Raw genomic sequence first — 20,075 nt, forward strand, 5'->3', positions numbered from 1 at the left:
TCCAGTTCCTAGTCTACTTGTAAAATATTATTTCTGAATTTTGATAAAAGTAAAATTCTTTTATTAAGAGGAGTGAGGTTCTGGATGACATAAATTAATATAAGGAAAGGTGTGAAAGAAACCTAGTGAGAAAAAACTAGTTTCCCTTATTTATGTGCAGGTTTTTCAAAAAAAATCACATTGTTGCACTTTTATTTTGTAATAGTTTTATCCCCTTGAGTCATTTTTACAGAACTTCTAAAATTAAATTAACTTTTCTCTTTTTGCTAGGGTAGGGAGCTTCAGAGTACCCTTGTGTTTGAGGAAATAGGTCGCCGCCTTCAGCATATGGGGGGAGAGGTGGTGAAGAAAGTAAATGCTGTGTTTGAGTGGCATATCACTAAAGGTGAAAATACTGCAGCTAAGTGGAGTAAGTCATGTCCCTGGCTCTATATTTTAAGATAACTCTTAGTCACTAGAGATAAAGTATCCTTGTTATAACTAAAGCCCGTCTCTTTGAAGGTAGGTAAATCTTAACCTTCTTAGATAAGTTGTTTTTTTATGGGAAATAACGGGTTTCGTGGCACCCAAAGCCATGCATGTTTTTTAGAGATGAAGGGAATCAATTAAAATGAAAATATTTGTTTTAAAGATTTCATTGTAACACCTGAAATTAGTACTTTAAACAGTCACCTTAGCTGTATGCTTCTTTAACTAATCTTCAAATTCCTCTTAAATGTGAAGAAAGTACATCGGGTTAAATGAAATATTTTAAAGTTTTGAGTAATTCTCATTATATTTTAACAGCTTTAAAAATATTTTCTTCATTCCCCCCAAATTAACATTTTGGATTATCACCTTAACTATCAGTATACAATCATAATTATTTTCTTCGTCTATACAGATGGCAATCAAAGGTACTAATTTTATCTAATCTAGGGAAGTTATCTACTAGAGTGCCATGTTAGCAACCTGGCAAGGCATCCAATATAAGCCAAGTTGCTGCAGAGAGAAAGCAGTCACATTTCCATTCACTTCTGTGGAGCTCCAAAAGGACTCTGGTACCATTTTAAGAAGAAAGAGAAGATAAAAAGGGAAAGGGGTAAAAAAAATTCTACCATGTCTTTTGTATCTGTTGTGTAACTACATTCTTAATCATGGCACAAACTTTTCTGTGCTGTGGTCTCTTAAAAGATTGCAGTGTCCAGTTTTAGTTTAATTCTTAAAGTGAAATTGGGGAAGGTAAGATGAAATTACTGAAGATGAGTAAAAAAAATTTTCTAGATCAGAGAATTTTCTTCTTTTTCTGTCTGCATAATAAAAGCACTAGCACTTTTGTGGGCTCACTTTGCTAATCAGCCAGATCTGTTAGCAAGTTTTTAAGTATCCAGTGTCTATATGTCATGACAGAAAAATATGTGGCTTTATCCGATTTCACTGTGCTGTTTCTATATAGGTTAAGGGAAGCGAGTATATATCCATTCTCTTTCTTCAGCATCAGTCAATTATAGATTGCGAGGCCACTGCTTCTAACAATGAGAGTGTCTTTGTTCAGTTTGCTATAACAAATATACTATAGACTGGGTAGGTTCAACAACAGAAATTTATTTTCTCATAGTGTGGAGGCTGGAAGGTGCAGTGTGAGGGTGTCAACATGTTTGGGCTCTAGTGAGAACCCTCTTTCTGGTTTGCAGATGGCCGCCTCCTTACTGTTTCCCCACAAGGCAGAGAGAAAGATCATCTCTCTCATGTCTGTTCTTCTAAGGACACTAACCCCATTATGGAGGCTCTACTCTCATGATCTCACCTAAACCTAATTACCTCCCAAAGGCTCCATTTCCAAATACCATCATTATTTGGAGATTAGGGCTTCAACATATGGATTTTGGAGAAACACAAACATTTATTCCATAGCTGACCGCTATTCATATTTTGAATCATGAAGCATGCTATTAATGAACGCTGACCATCATTTCTTTACCTTTATATTATAAAGTGTTCTAGCCTTACTTTGATTGGTAGAATATTCTTTCTTTATAGAGTATTCTAGCCTTAGGTTTATGTTATAGAGTATTCCGATCTCTAGAGTTGTTGGAGAAAAATGGTGTATCAGTGAATGTTCACTGAAACTTCTTGATTTCTCGTGTTTTTTGTCTTGAGGTCCCAAGGGACAGGATCCTTTCATTTGTAGTCAAGCAGCTGTGGTCCCTTGAATCTGTCTACTGATGTGGTACAAGGAGCATCCAGAATACTTTTTAGCTCAAGGATTTTCCCCATCCTTCATAACTGTGAAGTACAATGGGATCCTGTGTAGTTAAGGTTGGCCAAGAGCCCCTGGAATGCTGAGGGACTCCTGGAAGTGACCTGTGATTGGCTTACACTCCAGGACCATGTTAACTTTCAGGCCCATCTCAAACCTGGTTGTAATCCTTCTCTGGGGACTGTAGGCTAGTGTATGAGATGTAGTATACTATGGTGGTACCTGAAAGCAAGGATTATAGGCTGTGCTTCTGCAAGTCCCACAACTGATGGTATGAACCATCTTCCTTCATTATTTGTATACCACATATCATGCAGATAATCTGTCTATACAGACTTTTTTTTAAAGGAAAGAATCTTTAGGTTTGGGATTTTACTTGCACAGTAGAAACTACTGTTTTGTAGATTTTCATTATTTTTATTCTGAGATGACTATTTTAGAGTGCCTAAATACCTTGTAAATCAGACTGTTTTATTTCTCATTACAATTAAAGATCACTGTAAATGCTCACTGAGACCAAAAAAATTAAAATGTATTTCTAAATCAACTAAAACTTTTTGAGACCATCTTCTATTACATATTCCTAGGAAACATTTTGAAGTTTTGTTCAATTGATTTTGGTTTAATGTAAGTTTCTTTTTAACATAACAATTGCTATTCCTTTTAGGGAGTATATTTTCATTATATAAAATTTGGTATATAAAAGTATAGAGCAGAAAATAATGATGCATAATCCCACTACCTACAGTTAACATTTTGATGTTTGTCCTTCTGGAGGACATTTTTGCTTATAGGAGGTTAATTCAGAAGGGGGTAAAAGAAGCCAAAACATGAAATATGTATTTAGTTACCCAAAGTTCAAAGTGTCTATTTTTTTTTCTAAAAAACTTCATAGATAACAGTGATATGTAGGTATCATCACTTTCTTTCTATTTTCTGTCCTTCCTTCTTTCTGTGTATTCATGATGGAATAAAACCTTTTCCCCTATAGATGAAACTATATTAGAAGTTGAGTTATAAATATAAAACACAGGATTTTTGAGGACACCGGTGAAGGAAAGGAATGCGATCTATAAGAGAGAAAACGTGCTGGAATTATGTATCTCACAGTTGGCAGAAAAGAACTCTGTAGAGATTTGTAAAGTATACAAGTGATTCACTCTGGCAAATAGCGTAATTTCTTTCAATATAGTGTCAATAACCAACTAAGATTTTCTCCTTATCTTAGTATCACTTTCCTTGTAGAAAGTATTAGAAAATGTGCTTACATTTAATAATTACCTTTAATTAACCTAGGCAAAAGGTTGTTTCTTGTATTTTCACCAGAAAAATGGGAATATTAGAAACCTGTTAATAACTACTTGTAATTGATGCTTGTGGCTTTTGTTTGTTTTATCATCTCTTCTTCAGGTCCAAATTTATCAAAGCTAACAATCAAATTAGATCTTGAAGCTTTCTCTGAAAGGGTTCATCATTATCTTTGGTTATCTGCCTATCTTTTATTTGATCTGATTCTCAGCTGTGTAACTTTTTTCAGTTCTGGTTGTTTTCTCACCATCTTTGTGTCACTGAGCTAAATCAGAGTAGCTGGCAGCAGTAGAAATTATCTAGGTGTTTTGGCTTATGATATTTTAGAAGATGATTCCATGTTGGTATCTCTCTTTTGCATCTTGGTGCTTAATGACATAAAATAGATGATTGAATGCTCTGACTTAGGGAATACCTAATTTTTTTTTTTTTTTTACAAGCAGTTTTAAAAATGTTTTGCTAAACAGTTAATCACCAAATTCTTGGTATTTTAAATTGCTGTTAGTTGTCCCAGTCATGTTTGCATTATGGCAGATCCAAACCTGTTTACAGAGAACAGGCTCAGCTCCTTAGTTCACCTATGGAACTGGAGTTACACAAGTGACAGGCCTTGAGCAAGTCCAGGAACCAAGGGGTTTGGGCTCAGTGGCCTGGAAGATGCATGTCAAACCCAAAGATCCTGGACCGTGCCCATCTTCCCTGCTCCTTCCTGCTCCCTATCTTGCCATCCAAACAACACCAACAATGAATCTCTGGGCAGAATGTGTGTCTGTGTCGGGATTTTTAAAAACCAAATTAGTGTGAGTCTAGAGAGAATGGAGAGAGTTCTGGTGTCAGTGTTGGTTTTGGCTGTGGAGGAGGAGTCTTAGCTGTGTCTTTCGAGGTTAGGCCTCTCTGAGGCCTGTCGTGCTTGATCATCTAGGAGCAGGAGGGCTGCCTGGGCGAGGACCCTTCCTCTTTTCTGGGGAACAAGAGTGTGTAATGGAGAGATGTAGCCCCTTGACATGCATAAGAAACCAGAGGGTGGGCCTCAGTGAGGTGCTTTTGGGAAGGAGGCCCAGATCTTGGAATGCTCACTTGCACCTTCTTATCCATACTGATGTGCAAAATATTAATGAAATAAAAAAGAATCAGAAAGAGAGACATTGTAGACTTCTTCAGCTGTTTTGGGAGCTGAAATCAGAACATTGTAGCAAGGTCGTCCTGTTGAGTAAAATCTGTAACACTATCTATTATTTATTATAAAATAAAATTTTTTTATTGAGGTATAGTTGATATACAATATTGTATAAATTTCAGGTATACCACATAGTGATTCACAATTTTTAAAGGTTATATTTCATTTATACTTATTATAAAATATATTTCCTGTGTTGTACAATGTATACAATAGATATAAAGCTTATCTATTTATTTATTTAATACATGACATTGCTGGGTTAGTTTGTTTACTGGATCTATACTTTTTTTTTTAATTGACATACAGTTAATTTACAATGTTGTGTTAGTTTCTGGTGTACAGCAAAGTGATTCAGTTATATATATATACACATATACATATGTATATACATATATATATATTCTTTTCATATTCTTTTTCATTATAGCTTATTACAAGATACAGAATACAGTTCCCTGTGAGAAAGAGTAGGACTTGTTGTTTACGTATTTTTTATATATTAGTTTGTATCTGGTAATCCCAAGCTCCTAATTTATCCCCTCCCCTCTTCCTCCTTTGGTAACTGTAAGTTTGTTTTCTGTCTGTGGGTCTGTTTTTGTTTTGTAAATAAGTTCATATTTTGGATTCCACATATAAATGATATCATATGATATTTGTCTTTCTCTGTTTGACTTACTTCAATTAGTATGATATTCTCTAGGTCCATCTATGTTGCTGCAAATGGCATTATTTCATTCTTATGGCTGAGTAGTAGTCTATTGTGTGTGTGTATACACACACCATATCTTCTTTATCCATTCATCTGTTGATGGACATTTAGGTTGCTTCCATGTCTTGGCTATTGTAAATAGTGCTGCTATGAATATTGGGGTGCATGTATCTTTTCCAGTTAGAATTTTCTCCGGAATTATGCCCAGGAGTGGGATTGCTGGATCATATGGCAACTCTGTTTTTGGTTTTTAAGGAGCCTCCATACTGTTCTCCGTAGTGGCTGCACCATTTTACATTCCCACCAACAATATAGAAGGGTTCCTTTTTCTCCACACCCTTTCCAGCATTTATTATTTGTAGACTTTTTGATGATTGCTATTCTGACTGGTGTGAGGTGATACCTCACTGTAGTTTTGATTTGCATTTCTCTAATAATTAGCAGTGTTGAGCAACTTTTCATGTGCTTATTGGCCATCTGTATGTCTTTGGAGAAATTTCTATTTGGGTTTTATGCCCATTTTTTGGATTTTTTTTGATATTGAATTGTATGAGCTGTTTGTATATTTTGGAAATTAAGCCCTGTCTATCACATTGTTTGCAAATATTTTCTCCTAGTGTGGAGGTTATCTTTTCATTTTGTTTATGGTTTTCTTTGCTGTACAAAAGCTTATAAGTTTGATTAGGTTCCATTTATTTATTTTTCCTTTTATTTCTTTTGATTTGGAAAACTGACCTAAGAAAACATTGGTACAATTTATGTCAGATAAATGTTTTGCCTATGCTCTTTTCTAAGAGTTTTCTCGTGTCATGTCATATACTTAAGTCTAAGCCATTTTGAGTTGATTTTTGTGTATGGTGTGAGGGTGTGTTCTAACTTCATTAATTTACATGCAGCTGTCCAGCTTTCCCAACACCACTTGCTGAAGAGACTGTCTTTTCTCCATTGTATATTTTTGCCTCCTTTGTCAAAGATTAATTGACCATAGATGTGTGGGTTTATTTCTGGTCTCTCTTCTGTTCCACTGATCCATATATCTGTTTTCGTACCAGTACCATGCCATTTTGATTACTGTAGCTTTTTAGTATTGTCTGAAGTCTGGGAGGGTTATGCCTCCTGCTTTGTTCTTTTTCCTCAGGATTGCTTTGGCAATTCTGGGTCTTCTGTGGTTCCATATAAATTTTAGAATTATTTGTTCTAGTTCTGTGAAAAATGTCATGGGTAATTTGATAGGGATTGTATTAAATCTGTAAATTGCTTTGGGTAGTATGGCCATTTTAACAATATTAATTCTTCCAAGAGCATGGGATATCTTTCCATTTCTTTAAATCATCTTCCATTTCCTTTCAGTGTTTTACAGTTCTCAGCATATGAGCCTTTCACCTCCTTGGTCAGGTTTATTCCTAAGTTTTGTATTTTTTTGATATGATTTTAAAAAGGATTTTTTTTTTTTTTTTTACTTTCCCTTTCTGATATTTCATTGTTAGTGTAAAGAAATGCAACTGTATGTTAATCTTGTATCCTGCTACCTTGCTGAATTTGTTTATCAGTTCTAGTAGTTTTTGTGTGGAATTTTTAGGGTTTTCTGTATTTAGTATCATGTCATCTGCATATAATGACAATTTTACCTCTTTCCTTCTAATGTGGATACCTTTTATTTCTTTTTCTTGTCTGAATGCTGAATAGACTTCCAGTACTATGTTGAATAGGAGTGGTCATCCTTGTCTTGTTCCAGATTTTAGCAGGAAGGTTTTCAGCTTTTCACCATTGAATATTATGTTGGCTGTGGGTTTGTCATAAATAGCTTTTATTAAGTTGAGGTATGTTCCTTGTACACCCACTTTGGTAAGAGTGTTGTAATTTGTAAGGTATATATTCTAAAACCTTCAAAGGTCTCTAAGTCCAAATATATGTTCTCATCTAACACCTTTCCCTCCCCCATTAAATTCTGTAAAGTATAACTGAAATTTTTTGGACTTTTTCAGTGCATTAATGATTATATAAATACTGAGCTAAAATAATTCATAAAGCTTTTAAAATACATTCTGACACAAAAAGAAAATACATATAGCTTGTTCTTCATTTCAGTTAGATTACCCATGACCTGACAGGTATCTGTAAACATAAGGTGATGGTGGTAGATGACGATCCTCCTGCAGGAGCCATTTGTAACCATGACTTGAGCCACTGTGGAATGGGGAGTTTCACTCCTTTACCCCAAGTTTCTGTATTCTTGCTAAGAACTTCCCCCTTTTTAGCCCTCTTTTCTTTTACCAGCACTAGTTATTAGCTTTCCACAGAAAAAAATATTTTATTGCTTCATAAGAGTCATGGCTGTGAAGCAGCACGTAAAACCAAGTGAGTGAGAGGGCACGTAGACAGCCCTTCATTAGAAGGGCCTTCATTAGCTAACAGACTTATTCCACACTGAAGTATTAAGATGCGTGAATCCAGTTTTATTCCTGAGCAAGACTAGTACATACAGTGGTCCTTACACTTACTTGTGAAGAATTAAAATCATGTCTGTTGAATGCCAGAGGTTTGCTTTTCTTTAGTCTTTCCTTTCTGCCCTCTGACCCCTGCCCGTTATTCTTTCCCTGCTCCCTCCCTGCCTGCCTTCCTCCCTCTCTTTTTCTACCTTTCTTTTTAACTATACAAATAATACATAAAAACACATTTGTAATATGTGTGTACCAATAAGAACAGAGCCTTTGTTCTTCATGCCTTACTTTTAGTACCTCGTACATTGTCTGACACCCATAGAAGAAACTTAACAATGAAGTGAGTGAGTGAAGCATAAAAAGCAAAAAGGTCTCCTTCTCACTCTTACTCCTTCCCAGGTAACCGTCATAGTCATGTTATTATTTTTTAGTTTAGTTGGCAAGATTCTCTTCTGTTGACAATGGGAGTGACTTAATTTTCTCTTTGGAGTAGGGCTTGGCTAAGCAGAATGCATGGTTTTGCTTACGTGTGTGTAGCTTTTCCTTGATCCTAAATTGGGAGTTTCCTGACACTCTTAGGGAGAGTGATACAATCATAGCTTTCGCAGTAGCAGAGAAAGCACATTCAAGAGGCTGAAGCTGGATGAGTGGAATTACCTTCCTGGATGACTGGTCTCAGTCATATATGAGACAATTAAAACTTTCTAAAATGTAACTTTAACATAAAGCTCTGTAAATGTTGTATAGAGAGCAATGAAGGCAAATCTAATAGTTTTTCCAGTTACCCAGCCTGTTTCTGGGAGACTTAATCCTTCTGTCAAAAACATTTAAGGGAAAAGATTTTAATTTTAACGTTTCTTCACAACAATTAGGGCAATAAACATTTTATAAATAAATTATAGCAAACTAATTAGAATACTTTTAAAAATTTAATTTGTCGTTTAATTCATATGACAGAACCTTTGATGAATTCAGGTTTTTGAAAGGTAATTAGAGTGTGTGTTCCCTTCCCCCACCCCAACCAATATGCCATTGTTTTAAAATTCAGTTTTCTTCCTTTGTTGACTACAGAGTCTTTATTTTAATCTAAAGGCCTTAATCATATAACTTCCAACCACTTAACTTCCTTATATTATTCTACATTGATTCACATTTCAAATATCTGTTGTGTAAACTTCCTCAATGAAGAAAAACTATTATTGATTTGACTATTTTGAAGATCATATTCTTTATAAAGAGGACATCTCAAAAAATCAAGGATTTAAAATTTTTTTCTAAGTGATAGGTAATATATAATGTATTGGGTTGGCCAAGAAGTTCGTTCGGGTCTTCCATATCTTACAGAAAAACCCAAATGAGGTTTTGGCCAACCCAATAGAATAAGTACCACAGTAACTTGGAAACTATAAAAATGTCTGCATTTATTTGGTTTGTGAAGAAAAAAATGACAGACATTTGTTTCTTCCTATTTTTCCCAGCTATTGACCTAAAAAATGGTTCTGGAAAAGTGTATCAAGGCCCTGCAAAAGATTCTGCTGATGTAACCATCACGCTTTCAGATGAAGATTTCATGAAAGTAGTCTTGGGCAAGCTTGATCCTCAGAAGGTAAAGTTCTTAAAATGTTCATTTATTTGTCATTATTGCTTCCTATTTGACAATTGCAGTTTTTTGGCTGACTCCAAAATTCTGATTTATAAGACAGATATCTTGCAACTCTGAGGAAAGACAGAGTGATAGCGGTATTCAAATTGACAGCTCATATATTTTTCTAATGGAGTTTTCAACTGATACTTTTTAAAATTAAATTTTTGGATGGAATTCTTTAGCAGATAAACAATGTAAAACCCACATCTAGACCTTTTAATATATTGTTAGTTCAGAGTTGAAAAACCATATGATATTTCATAAAATTAGACATTCTTTCCTGATATATAAAATTAAGAACTTGTCTTAATCGTCATGGAAAACTGGAAATAGAAGGATGGAACATAATAGCCAGTGTCTTACTGAAGGTAAAACATTTAGAGACATTTCAGTGGAAAATCATGATTGAAACAAGAGTGCCTTTGCTGGCCATTATGAGGTAATATTGTTCTGAAACCTATGGCTAGTCCACAAACACACAAAATTAGATGTAGCAATTAGAATGGAGTAGAAAATATGAATGATTATGTAGCTAGAAATCCCACGAGAATCAACTGATTGATTCTTAGACCAGAAGAGTTGAAACAAGTGGTTGAATGCACAATAATTATTTAAAAATAGCTTTCACATAGCAGCAAAACCAGCTAGAGGATATAATTTAAAAATTTTGTTTGTAATCACTACCCAAACTACAAAGTACCAATGAGTACCCTAACAAGAAAAAGCACAGGGCTTATTTGCAGAAAACTATGCAATTTTACAAGGAATGGAGCAATTTGAATAAGGGAGAAAATGTTCAATTTTCCTGGATAAAAAGACTAATTTTAAAAGAATTGTAAAGTAGTATAGTGGTTAAAAATACGTTCTTTGGCATCAGATAAATCTAAGTTTGAATCTTAGCTCTGCCACCTACTCTCTAAGCCTTAATTTTCTCATTGTAAAATGAATTGTGATAATCCCATAGGATTGTTATGATAACTAAATCCAATAATATACATGAAGAGCTTAGAATAATGCGTGGTACTAAGTGAGCCCTCAGTTAATTCCTTCCCAGGAATTTATTTAGTACCTCCTTTTATTCAGGTGCTAGATGTGGCTGAACAAGACAGTGCCCCTTCTGGGTAGAGCTTAGTTCTAGAGGGAAATGGAAAAGAAGTATAATTTCAGGTATGAAGAAAAATAAGAGTAATGGGTTATAGCAGTGGTTGGCAAACTTTTTCTGTACAGGGTCCCCTAGTAAATGTATTCTAAACTTTGCAGGTCAGATGGTCTCTGTTGCACCTACTGAGTTCTGCCATTGTAGAGTTAAAGTAGCCATGGATAATATGTAAACAAATGGATGTGGCTGAGTTCCAGTAAAACTTTGTTTACAAAAACAGGCAGCAGACTGGTTTTGGCCCGTAGGCTGTAGTTTGCCAACCCCTGGATTAGAGTGTGACAGGATAGAGGAACTATTTTAGATCGGATTGTCCAAAAAGGCTTGATAGAGACCTGAACAAAGTGAGGGAAGGAGCCATAAGGCTAAAGAAACAACTAGCACCAAGGCTGGAGGCACCGGTAGCTCAGCTTATTGGATACTATAACTGTGAGGAGGCCAGTGGGGAGAGAGGCAGGAGGCGAACAGGGAGAGGTAGGCATGGCGTAGGTCACACAGGACCTTGTAGATGTTGGCAAGACAGTTTAGATCTTGTGTGATAGGAAGCTATTGAGCTGTGGAGTGACATCTGATTTTTAAAGGTCATTGTGGCTGCTGAGTGGCTAATTAAGAGTTCTTTTTAAAGATATATTTGAGGTGCTTATACATAAAGATTAAATGTAGGATTTACAGAAACATTTATATAATTGCTAGGAATATCAGACCTTTGGCGGGGAATGGATTATTCAGTGAATGGTACTGGGCAGTTGCATAGGAAATGGTAGTGCTTTATGTCATTCCATATACCTTAGTCAGTACCATACAGGATGGAATTAAATGTAAAAAAATTAAAGCAGAAGCAAAACTTGATGAAAACCTAGGTGTTCATTATTCTTGGTGACAGTCCTTAGAGAAGTTCTAATTTAATATTAGGGGTTTTCTAAACTCATTTGGCTCAATTACGTCTGCCTCACCTCAGTGCTATCTGTCATCACTATTCTTCAGTTATCAAAGACCTTATATCCCAGTGTACAGTCTCTCTCTCTCTGTCTCTCTCTCTGTCTCTCTCTCTGCATCAACTCTTGTCAACCTTGATGGCTTCCTTCAGTATTTGTAAAAGTGACTTCTCTTAACAGATGACTCTTAGTTTATTGATATTATTTCTAATTTTACTCCATTCTACATCAGCTTTTGTCTTTATTGGGAACATAATATGTACAACTTCCAGTATCTGTTACAAAACATCACCATTTTCCAACACCATCACCTACAGTTTCATTAACTTGTTTTGTTATTCCTGCTACTGCTGTTGAGCTTCACAGAGACCTCCGGTTTGTTGACAATACCACTTTCTATCCATCAGCTCCCTTCTGTCTTCTCTTCTTGTTCAGCTTAGATTCCATGGTCCATCGGAGTATCTCCCTTGAAAATACCCTCATCTCCCTTGTACCTCTCTCATCTTATTTGCCTGGAAAACTCCACTCTATTTTAACCCTACTCTCTGCCATCTTTGCATCTGTACCTGAATAGATGAAGACGCCAGGAGAAAAGCCATACAACTAGACAAATTGACTTCCCTTTAAAATTTTGATTAGAAGTCTCAAATAGTCTCTACACACTGTCTAGCAATCTTACTGTGATTTTCCACTAAGCCTCCATTCCTGTTGTCTGAGATGAGTATTTCATACCTGTCTTCTCAAAACACCCCCATGCCTACCTCTCTTTCATTTTCAGCTGATGATCTTTCTCATGTTCTTTGGGAGAAAAAAAAGACTTTCAAATGAAAATATTCACTTTCCCATCACCAGATCTATTTCGTCAGCATCTGCACCTGTCTTCTTTTCTTCCTATACATTACACTGAAGGAAGTCTCCCTCTTCCTGTCAAAGACTTCTTCACTTCTCATCCAAGTATCTACTCGAAGTCATTGCTTCTTCTCCTTTCCACTTTTTTCTGCATCATTCTCTCCCATTCTACTACATAATTGTCCTACAGCATAGAGGCAAGCTAACATCTTGATTTTAAAGCAAACACTCTGTCTTGATATCAGATCCCCATCCAGCATACCATATCATTTCTCTGTTCCTTTTCACAAAAGAATTGTCTAAACCAGCACTGTTGAATAGACATAGAATGTGAGCCACATAAGTAATTAAAAATTTTCTAGTAGCCACATTAAAAAAAAGGTTAAGAATAAACTCAAAATGGCTTAAAGACTTGAACATAAGATGTGACACCATAAAACTCCTAGAAGAGATCATGGGCAAAACATTCTCGGACATAAATTGTTCCAATGTTTTCTTAGGTCAGTCTCCCAAGACAATAGAAATAAAAACAAAAATAAACAAATGGGACCTAATCAAACTTACAACTTTTGCACAGCAAAGGAAACCATAAACAAAACGAAAAGACAACCTACAGAATGGGAGAAAATATTTGCAAATGGTGCAAACGACAAGGACTTAATTTCCAAAATATGTAAACAGCTCATACAACTCAACAACAAAAAAACAAACAACCCAATGGAAAAATGAGCAGAGACCTAAATAGACAGTTCTTCAAAGAAGAAATACAGATATCCAACAGGCACATGAAAAGGTGCTCCACATTGCTAACTATTAGAGAAATGTAAATCAAAACTACAGTGAGGTATCACCTCACCCTAGTCAGAATGGTCATCATTAAAAAGTCTATAAATAACAAATGCTGGAGAGGGTGTGGAGAAAATGGAACCCTCCTACACTGTTGGTGGGAATGTAAGTTGGTGCAGCCACTGTGGAAAACAGTATGGAAGTTCCTTATAAAATTAAAAATAGAATTACCATATGATCCAGCAATCGTGCTCCTGGGCATATATCCTAACAAAACTATAATTCAAAAAGATTCATGCACCCTTATGTTCATAGCAGCACTATTTACAATAGCCAAGACATGGAAACAACCTAAATGTCCATTGACAAATGAATGGATAAAGAAGATGTGGTGTATACAATGCAATACTACTCAGCCATAAAAAAGAATGAAATAATGCATTTGCAGCAACATGGATGCAACTAGAGATTATCATACTAAGTGAAGTAAGTCAGAAAGAGAAAGAAAAATACCATAAGATGTCACTTATATATGGAATCTAAAATATGACACAAATGAGCCTACCTATGAAATAGAAACAGAATCATGGACATAGAGAACAGACTGGTGGTTGCCAAGGGGGAGGGGGTTGGGGGAGGGATGGAGTGGGAGGTTGGGGTGAGCAGATGTAAGCTATTATGTATAGAATGTATAAACAACAAGGTCCTACTATATAGCACAGAGAACTCTATTCAATATCCTATGATAAACCATAATGGAAAAGAATATATAAAAAAAAGAATGTATATATATGTATAACTGAATCACTTTGCTGTACAGCAGAAATTAACAAACACAGTAAATCAGCTATACTTTAATAAAAAAATCAAAATAAATTAAAAATCTTAAAAAGAAACAGGTAAAATTAATTTTAATATATTCTATTTAACCCAATACATTCAAATATTTTAACATGTAATCAATATTAAATATTAATGGGATATTTTATATCCTTCTTTAAAAAAAATCTTTAAAATCCAGTGTGTATTTTATACTTACAATACATCTCAGCCAGGGCTAATCATATTTCAAGCACTCAATAGCTGCATGGGCTAGTGGCTACTTTAGTGGGCAGCAAAGGTTTAAGAATTCTGTCTTGACTGCTCTTCCGCCTTCTCTTATCTGACTTCTGCATCTGTTACTGCACTGATAATGTTTTTGTGAAGTTCTTGTGATGACCTATATTGCTAAATCCAGTAAATATTTCTCTATCTACATCTTTCTCAGCCTTTCAGTAGCATTCAACTCAGTTAACCACCAACTTCTTGAAATAATCTTATCCCTTGGCTTTCATGATACCTTATTCTCCTGTTTTGCTTTCTCCACCTTTGGCTCTTCCTAATCTCCTTTGGTGTCTTCCTCTTTTACCCCCAACTGTTGAGTTTTGGTGTTTCTCAGGGCTCATTTCAGGGCTCTTCTCTAAGTAACACTCTTCTTAAATGAGTCCATCCATCCTGTGGTATTTAGAGCCATCTACTTGTTGACAACTTGCGGATTTAAATGTCTCACTCAGCATCTTCTCTGAGTTCCATAGTGGTGTAACCAGCTCTTCACTTATGTCTCTGATGGCACATCTTACTATGTCCAACTTAGAACTTGTGATTGAGTTTTTTCCCCCATTCTTTTTGTTTTCAGGAAATGGCACCATGATCTATCTACCCAAATTAGTATGCTCAGTAATGTAAGAATTGTCTTGGCTTCCTTCTTCACCTCTGTATCCTTTCTATCCTTAATCCTGCTTGTTCTTTCTCCAGAACGTATCTTGAGTTCATTTTCTTCTCTTCATCACTAGGGTTATCATCCTGATCCAAGCCTCCATCATCTCTCACCTGGCTTCCTGACTGGTCTTAGTGCTTTTAGTCTTGCTTTTCCACCAATCTGTTCTCCATACAGGAGCTGGAGTAATCTTTTAAAACTGTGAATCAGATTATGGGTCATTCCACCTGATAAAAACCTCCAAGATTTACTTTTGCACTTGGATAAAATCCAAGCTACATATTATTATATTGTATGTGAAGTTTCCCTTGCTTATCTTCCCAGCTTCATCCTGCACTGCTTGCCTCATCACTTACAATGCTAATTCAATTTACGTTGCCTCTCCTCTTAGTTCCTTCCCATCAATTTTTACCCCTTCAATGTCTATTTATTTGTCTTTTCTGGAATTTCTATTCCCATCTTTTTGCATGGCTGGCTTTGTTTCATCCAAAGTAGTTCCCTCCTATTATATTATCCAAGTAGCCTCCTTCATAGCATTTATAACAGGCTTTAATTACTTGTTTGCATTTTACTTTTTGACTCCCCTACTGTAATGTTAGCTCCATGAGAACAGGGAGAGATGTCTCTTTCCTAGCATAGAATATTGCCTAGTGTAATGTAGATGCTCAATTAATACTTGAGTAGATTAAAGCAAGGATAGAAATAAGGAACATAAGCTCAATAGCAGTAGTTTAGGCTATGTAGAAATTAAAAACTTCTGCATGTCAGACTCCATAAGATATGCCATAAACCTGGGGAAAAATAAAATGATGATACATAGTATATTGGTGTTAATAACCTATAAAAATTCTGGACAACACAAAGACCTCAATATAAAAAATGGGCAAACGACATGAACCAGTAATTAATGAAAGAAATAGGTATGACTAACATACATGAGAAAAACTATTAATTTTTCCCAGTATCTAAAACATGCAAATTAAAGCATGTCATTTTTTGCCTCAGATTTTCAAAGATTAAGAAAGCAGTATTATTAAGGTTGGGATAAGGGGATTCACACGTAGCTAGAAGGAATATTAATTTAACAGTCTTTCTGGACAGCACTATGGCAGAGTTTCACTGACTTTCTTCCTTTATGGCCACTTACTGTCTCAGCACTTTTTGCGTGGCACTCCTAGGCCAAAAGAAATACCTAATGGTTCAGTTTATTAAGTAGTTAGATCCAAACAAGGGTAGTTTTCATGTTGTGTTTGACCAATGTCACTGTATTTCCTTCAAAAATTTAAAATATTTTGTAGTGTCTGTTGGAGTTTGGTGTGGTGCCCCAGTGCACTGAGGTGCACAGTTTGAAAACTGTGTTGATATGGAAGCATGGTCAAGAAACTTATTTAAGAAATGCCATGATTTAGTAATTCTTCTTCTAGGAATCTATCCTAAGAAAACAGTTAGATAGGAACAAAGATTTATGTACAAAATTCTTCCACTCAAATAACAACCATCAAATATTGGTATATTTACTTCAAGGAAGTTGGTGTTTTGTTTTGTTTTGCTGTACGCGGGCCTCTCACTGTTGTGGCCTCTCCCGTTGCGGAGCATAGGCTCCGGATGCACAGGCTCAGCGGCCATGGCTCACGGGCCCAGCCACTCCGTGGCATGTGGGATCCTCCCGGACCGGGGCATGAACCCGTGTCCCCTGCATCGGCAGGCGGACTCTCAACCACTGCGCCACCAGGGAAGCCCAGAAGTTGGTGTTTTTATTTTAGGTTGTAAGTCCCTCTCAGACTGTAGCACCTGGCAAGCCCGTCTACGAACTGACTCTGCAGGAGTCGCAGACCATCATTTCTGTAACTGCACAGTGAAAGCTGTCTTAGTTTTAAAATTCCAGTCTCTAGTTTGAATGCTTAGCACTTGAACCTGATTGAATGAAATTCTCCTGCAGTATTTTTGGGATAAAAAGTTTAAGCAGTTTTTGCTTTTCCTCCAGTTGGTAAGGATTCGCTTCTGAAATTAAATTGTTGCTAGTTAATAAGCAGGAGATATTATTAAGCAGAGAACACCCGTGTTTAGTCCTGGCCCACTTTTTGTTGGCTCTGTGGCCTTGAGTAGGTTTTTAAGCTTTTGAATTTCTTTTTTGCTGATATGCCCACTTCAGGTTGATGGCTGTGCTTCTCAAGTGATATTTTATTTGTGAGGCTGCTTTGTAATGTTACATGTACATGTAGATGTACATGTACATCTAGCTAAAAATCTAGAGACTTCTTTTTCACTTCATATTCTGTATGTTATTTTCTCAATAAGCTATATTGTGTTTTATCATTTTAATATTACTGATAGGGAACTTGACACCGGGGGGAGAACTTGCACAAGTTTCTATTGTCAGGTCAGAAAAAAAGTGGTACAGGAGCTCTTAGTGTTTTGACATTATAGTCTTTTGCTTGGTAATAATGAGCTTAATAGCTCCTTCCACATGTCGAATGCTAAGCTAAGCACTTTTCACACTGTTTCATTTAACTCATACAACAAAGCTGCTATTTAGGTGCTGTTGTCATGCCCTTTATAGATAAGGAGGCCAGAGCTCAGAGAGGTTAAGTAATTTGTCCAAGCTCACCTTGCATTTAGTGGCAGAGCCTAGATTTAAACCCAGGCATTCTGATGCTACAGCCCAGGATCTATTCACTACTTTGTTACACTATCTTATTTTGCCATTATATGGCCTTCTGTTTCATGAAGATATAATAAATATTTTAAATCTACTTTTGAAAGTTCTGAACTCAGTGTTTTTATTGTTAGTAATACAGTAAAGCCTTTTATTCATATGGTCTTAAATTCACATTTAAGAATATAGGCTAAAGCCATAAGCATAGGTTGAAGAAGAATTCCCAGATCTGTCAATTCAGATAAATTATTCTATGGTTTTCTAAAATACACAAGGAGTCTTTATTTTTTCTTAGATATCTAAAAATATGGGTGTTATCTATAATCATTGAACTATCATTGCTAGATAAAAGTTGCCTTTGTTGTCCAGAGTTATTAACTCAATTGTATTCAGTCTAAGCAATGATCTTTTTAAAAAAGAAATACAATGTGACATGGTAAAGGTTGGTTCTGTCTTTCCCTCTCTCCTTTCCAGGCATTCTTTAGTGGCAGACTGAAGGCCAGAGGGAACATCATGTTGAGCCAGAAGCTTCAGATGATTCTTAAAGAATATGCCAAGCTCTGAAGGACATACTACGTTACTAATTACAATAGAAAAATTAAATACTGTCTTCAACTAAATATGCAAAAGTGATTCAGCAAAAATGGTCAAAATTAAGATACAGGGGAAATTGCTTAACATTTTCAGATTACAGATAACTTTTCAGATGTTCATTTTCTACTAATTTTTCATGTTATTACTTTTACAAGGAACTGTAAGCTGGCACATGATTATCCTTCTGTTCTTAGACCTATGTCTTCATAATAAAAAACTTTCACTCAAGTCCAGTCTCTTCAGAATTGTGATGGCATTTATAAGTTGTAAGGAAAATGAAATGAGTAGAGGCCACTTTGATGCCTTTTACAGTTTGTTTTGTTATTTTCTCTTCTCTTTATTGATATCCCAATTTTAACATGAATTTTAGTATATTTATTCATTTTCATACTTTGCTATGATAGATAGTGTTCTGCTTTAAGGCAAGATAAAGGTCTTTGTGTTTTCAAATAGTTTTCTTTCTTCTTCCTTCCCTTTTGCTGGAAATTCTTTACTTTCATATAATGCTTGGAAATCTACCAAATATATAACTTTCTGTTTTTCAAAATTTAACTGTAGTTGAGTTACAATATTATGTTAGTTTCAGGCATACAGCTTCAGATTCTTTTCCCTTACAGGTTATTATAAGATATTGAATATAGTTCCCTGTGCTATACAGTAAATCCTTGTTGTTTATCTGTTTCATATATAGTGATATGTATATGTTAACCCTGTGCTCCTAATTTATCCCTCTCTCTCTCCTTTCCCCTTTGGTAACCATAAGTTTATTTTCTATGTCTGTGAGTCTGTTTCTGTTTTATAAATAAGTTGATTTGTATTATTTTTTTAGATTCTGCATATAAGTGATATTATATAATATTGTCTTTCTCTGTCTGACTTCTCTCGGTACGATAATCGCTAGGTCCATCCATGTTGCTGCAAATGGCAATATTTCATTCCTTTTTATGGCTGAGTAGTATTCCATTGTATATATATATTCACATCTTCTTTTTCCATTGATCTGTCAACGGACATTTGGGTTGTTTCCATGTCTTGGTTATTGTGAATAGTGCTGCTATGAACATTGGGGTGCATGTATCTTTTCCAGTTTGAGTTTTTGTCTTTTCTAGATATATACCCAGGAATGGGATTGCTGGATCATATGGTAACTCTATTTTTAGCTTTATAAGGAACCTCCATATTGTTTTCCATAGCGGCTACACCAATTTACATTCCAACCAACAGTTTACAAGGGTTCCCTTTTCTCCACATCCTCTCCAGCATTTATTATTTGTAGACTTTTTGATGATGGCCATTCTGACTGGTGTGAAGTGATACCTCATTGTAGTTTTGATTTGCATTTCTCTAATAACTAGTGATGTTGAGCATCTTTTCATGTGTTTATTGCCCATCTGTATTTCTTCTTTGGAGAAGAAGACTTTAGGTCTTCTGCCCATTTTTCGATTGGTTTTTTTTTGTTGTTGTTGTTGAGTTGTATGAGCTGTTTGTATATTTTGGAAATTAAGCCCTTGTCGGTCACATCATTTGCAAATATTTTCTCACAGTCTGTAGGTTGTCTTTTCATTTTGTTTATGGTTTCCTTTGCTGTGCAAAAGCTTGTAAGTTTGATTAGGTCCCATTTGTTTTTTTTTGCTTTTATCATAAATGGAGCTTTTATCATAAATGGATGTTGAATTTTGTCAAATGCTTTTCTGCATCTATTGAAATGATCATATGATTTTTATCCATACATTTTGTTAATGTATGGTGAGTCACGTTGACTGATCTGCAGATGTTGAACCATCCTTGAATCCCTGGGATAAATGCCACTCAGTCATGGTT

General features: G+C 35.6%; 1 protein-coding gene across 8 annotated transcripts in view; it reads left to right on the plus strand.

The window, feature by feature from the left end:
- The window catches only part of HSD17B4 (hydroxysteroid 17-beta dehydrogenase 4), a 127,173-nt gene extending 108,697 nt beyond the window's left edge, over positions 1–18,476 (plus strand). For 4 of the 8 annotated variants that reach the window (XM_079918110.1, XM_079918109.1, XM_079918113.1 and 1 more), the window contains 3 exons: positions 271–409; positions 9,356–9,483; positions 18,135–18,476. In XM_079918110.1, coding sequence (XP_079774236.1) covers positions 271–409; positions 9,356–9,483; positions 18,135–18,224 — 357 coding nt within the window. In that variant the 3' untranslated portion in view covers positions 18,225–18,476. Of the gene's footprint in view, positions 1–270; positions 1,082–8,171; positions 8,987–9,355; positions 9,484–18,134 lie in introns of those variants that run through there. The other 4 variants (XR_013827738.1, XR_013827739.1, XR_013827740.1 and 1 more) reach the window with 4 other exon arrangements.
- Positions 18,477–20,075: the final 1,599 nt, after the last annotated feature.

The sequence above is a fragment of the Stenella coeruleoalba genome (assembly GCF_951394435.1).
Source record: "Stenella coeruleoalba genome assembly, chromosome: 3".
NCBI classification, from domain to species: domain Eukaryota; kingdom Metazoa; phylum Chordata; class Mammalia; order Artiodactyla; family Delphinidae; genus Stenella; species Stenella coeruleoalba.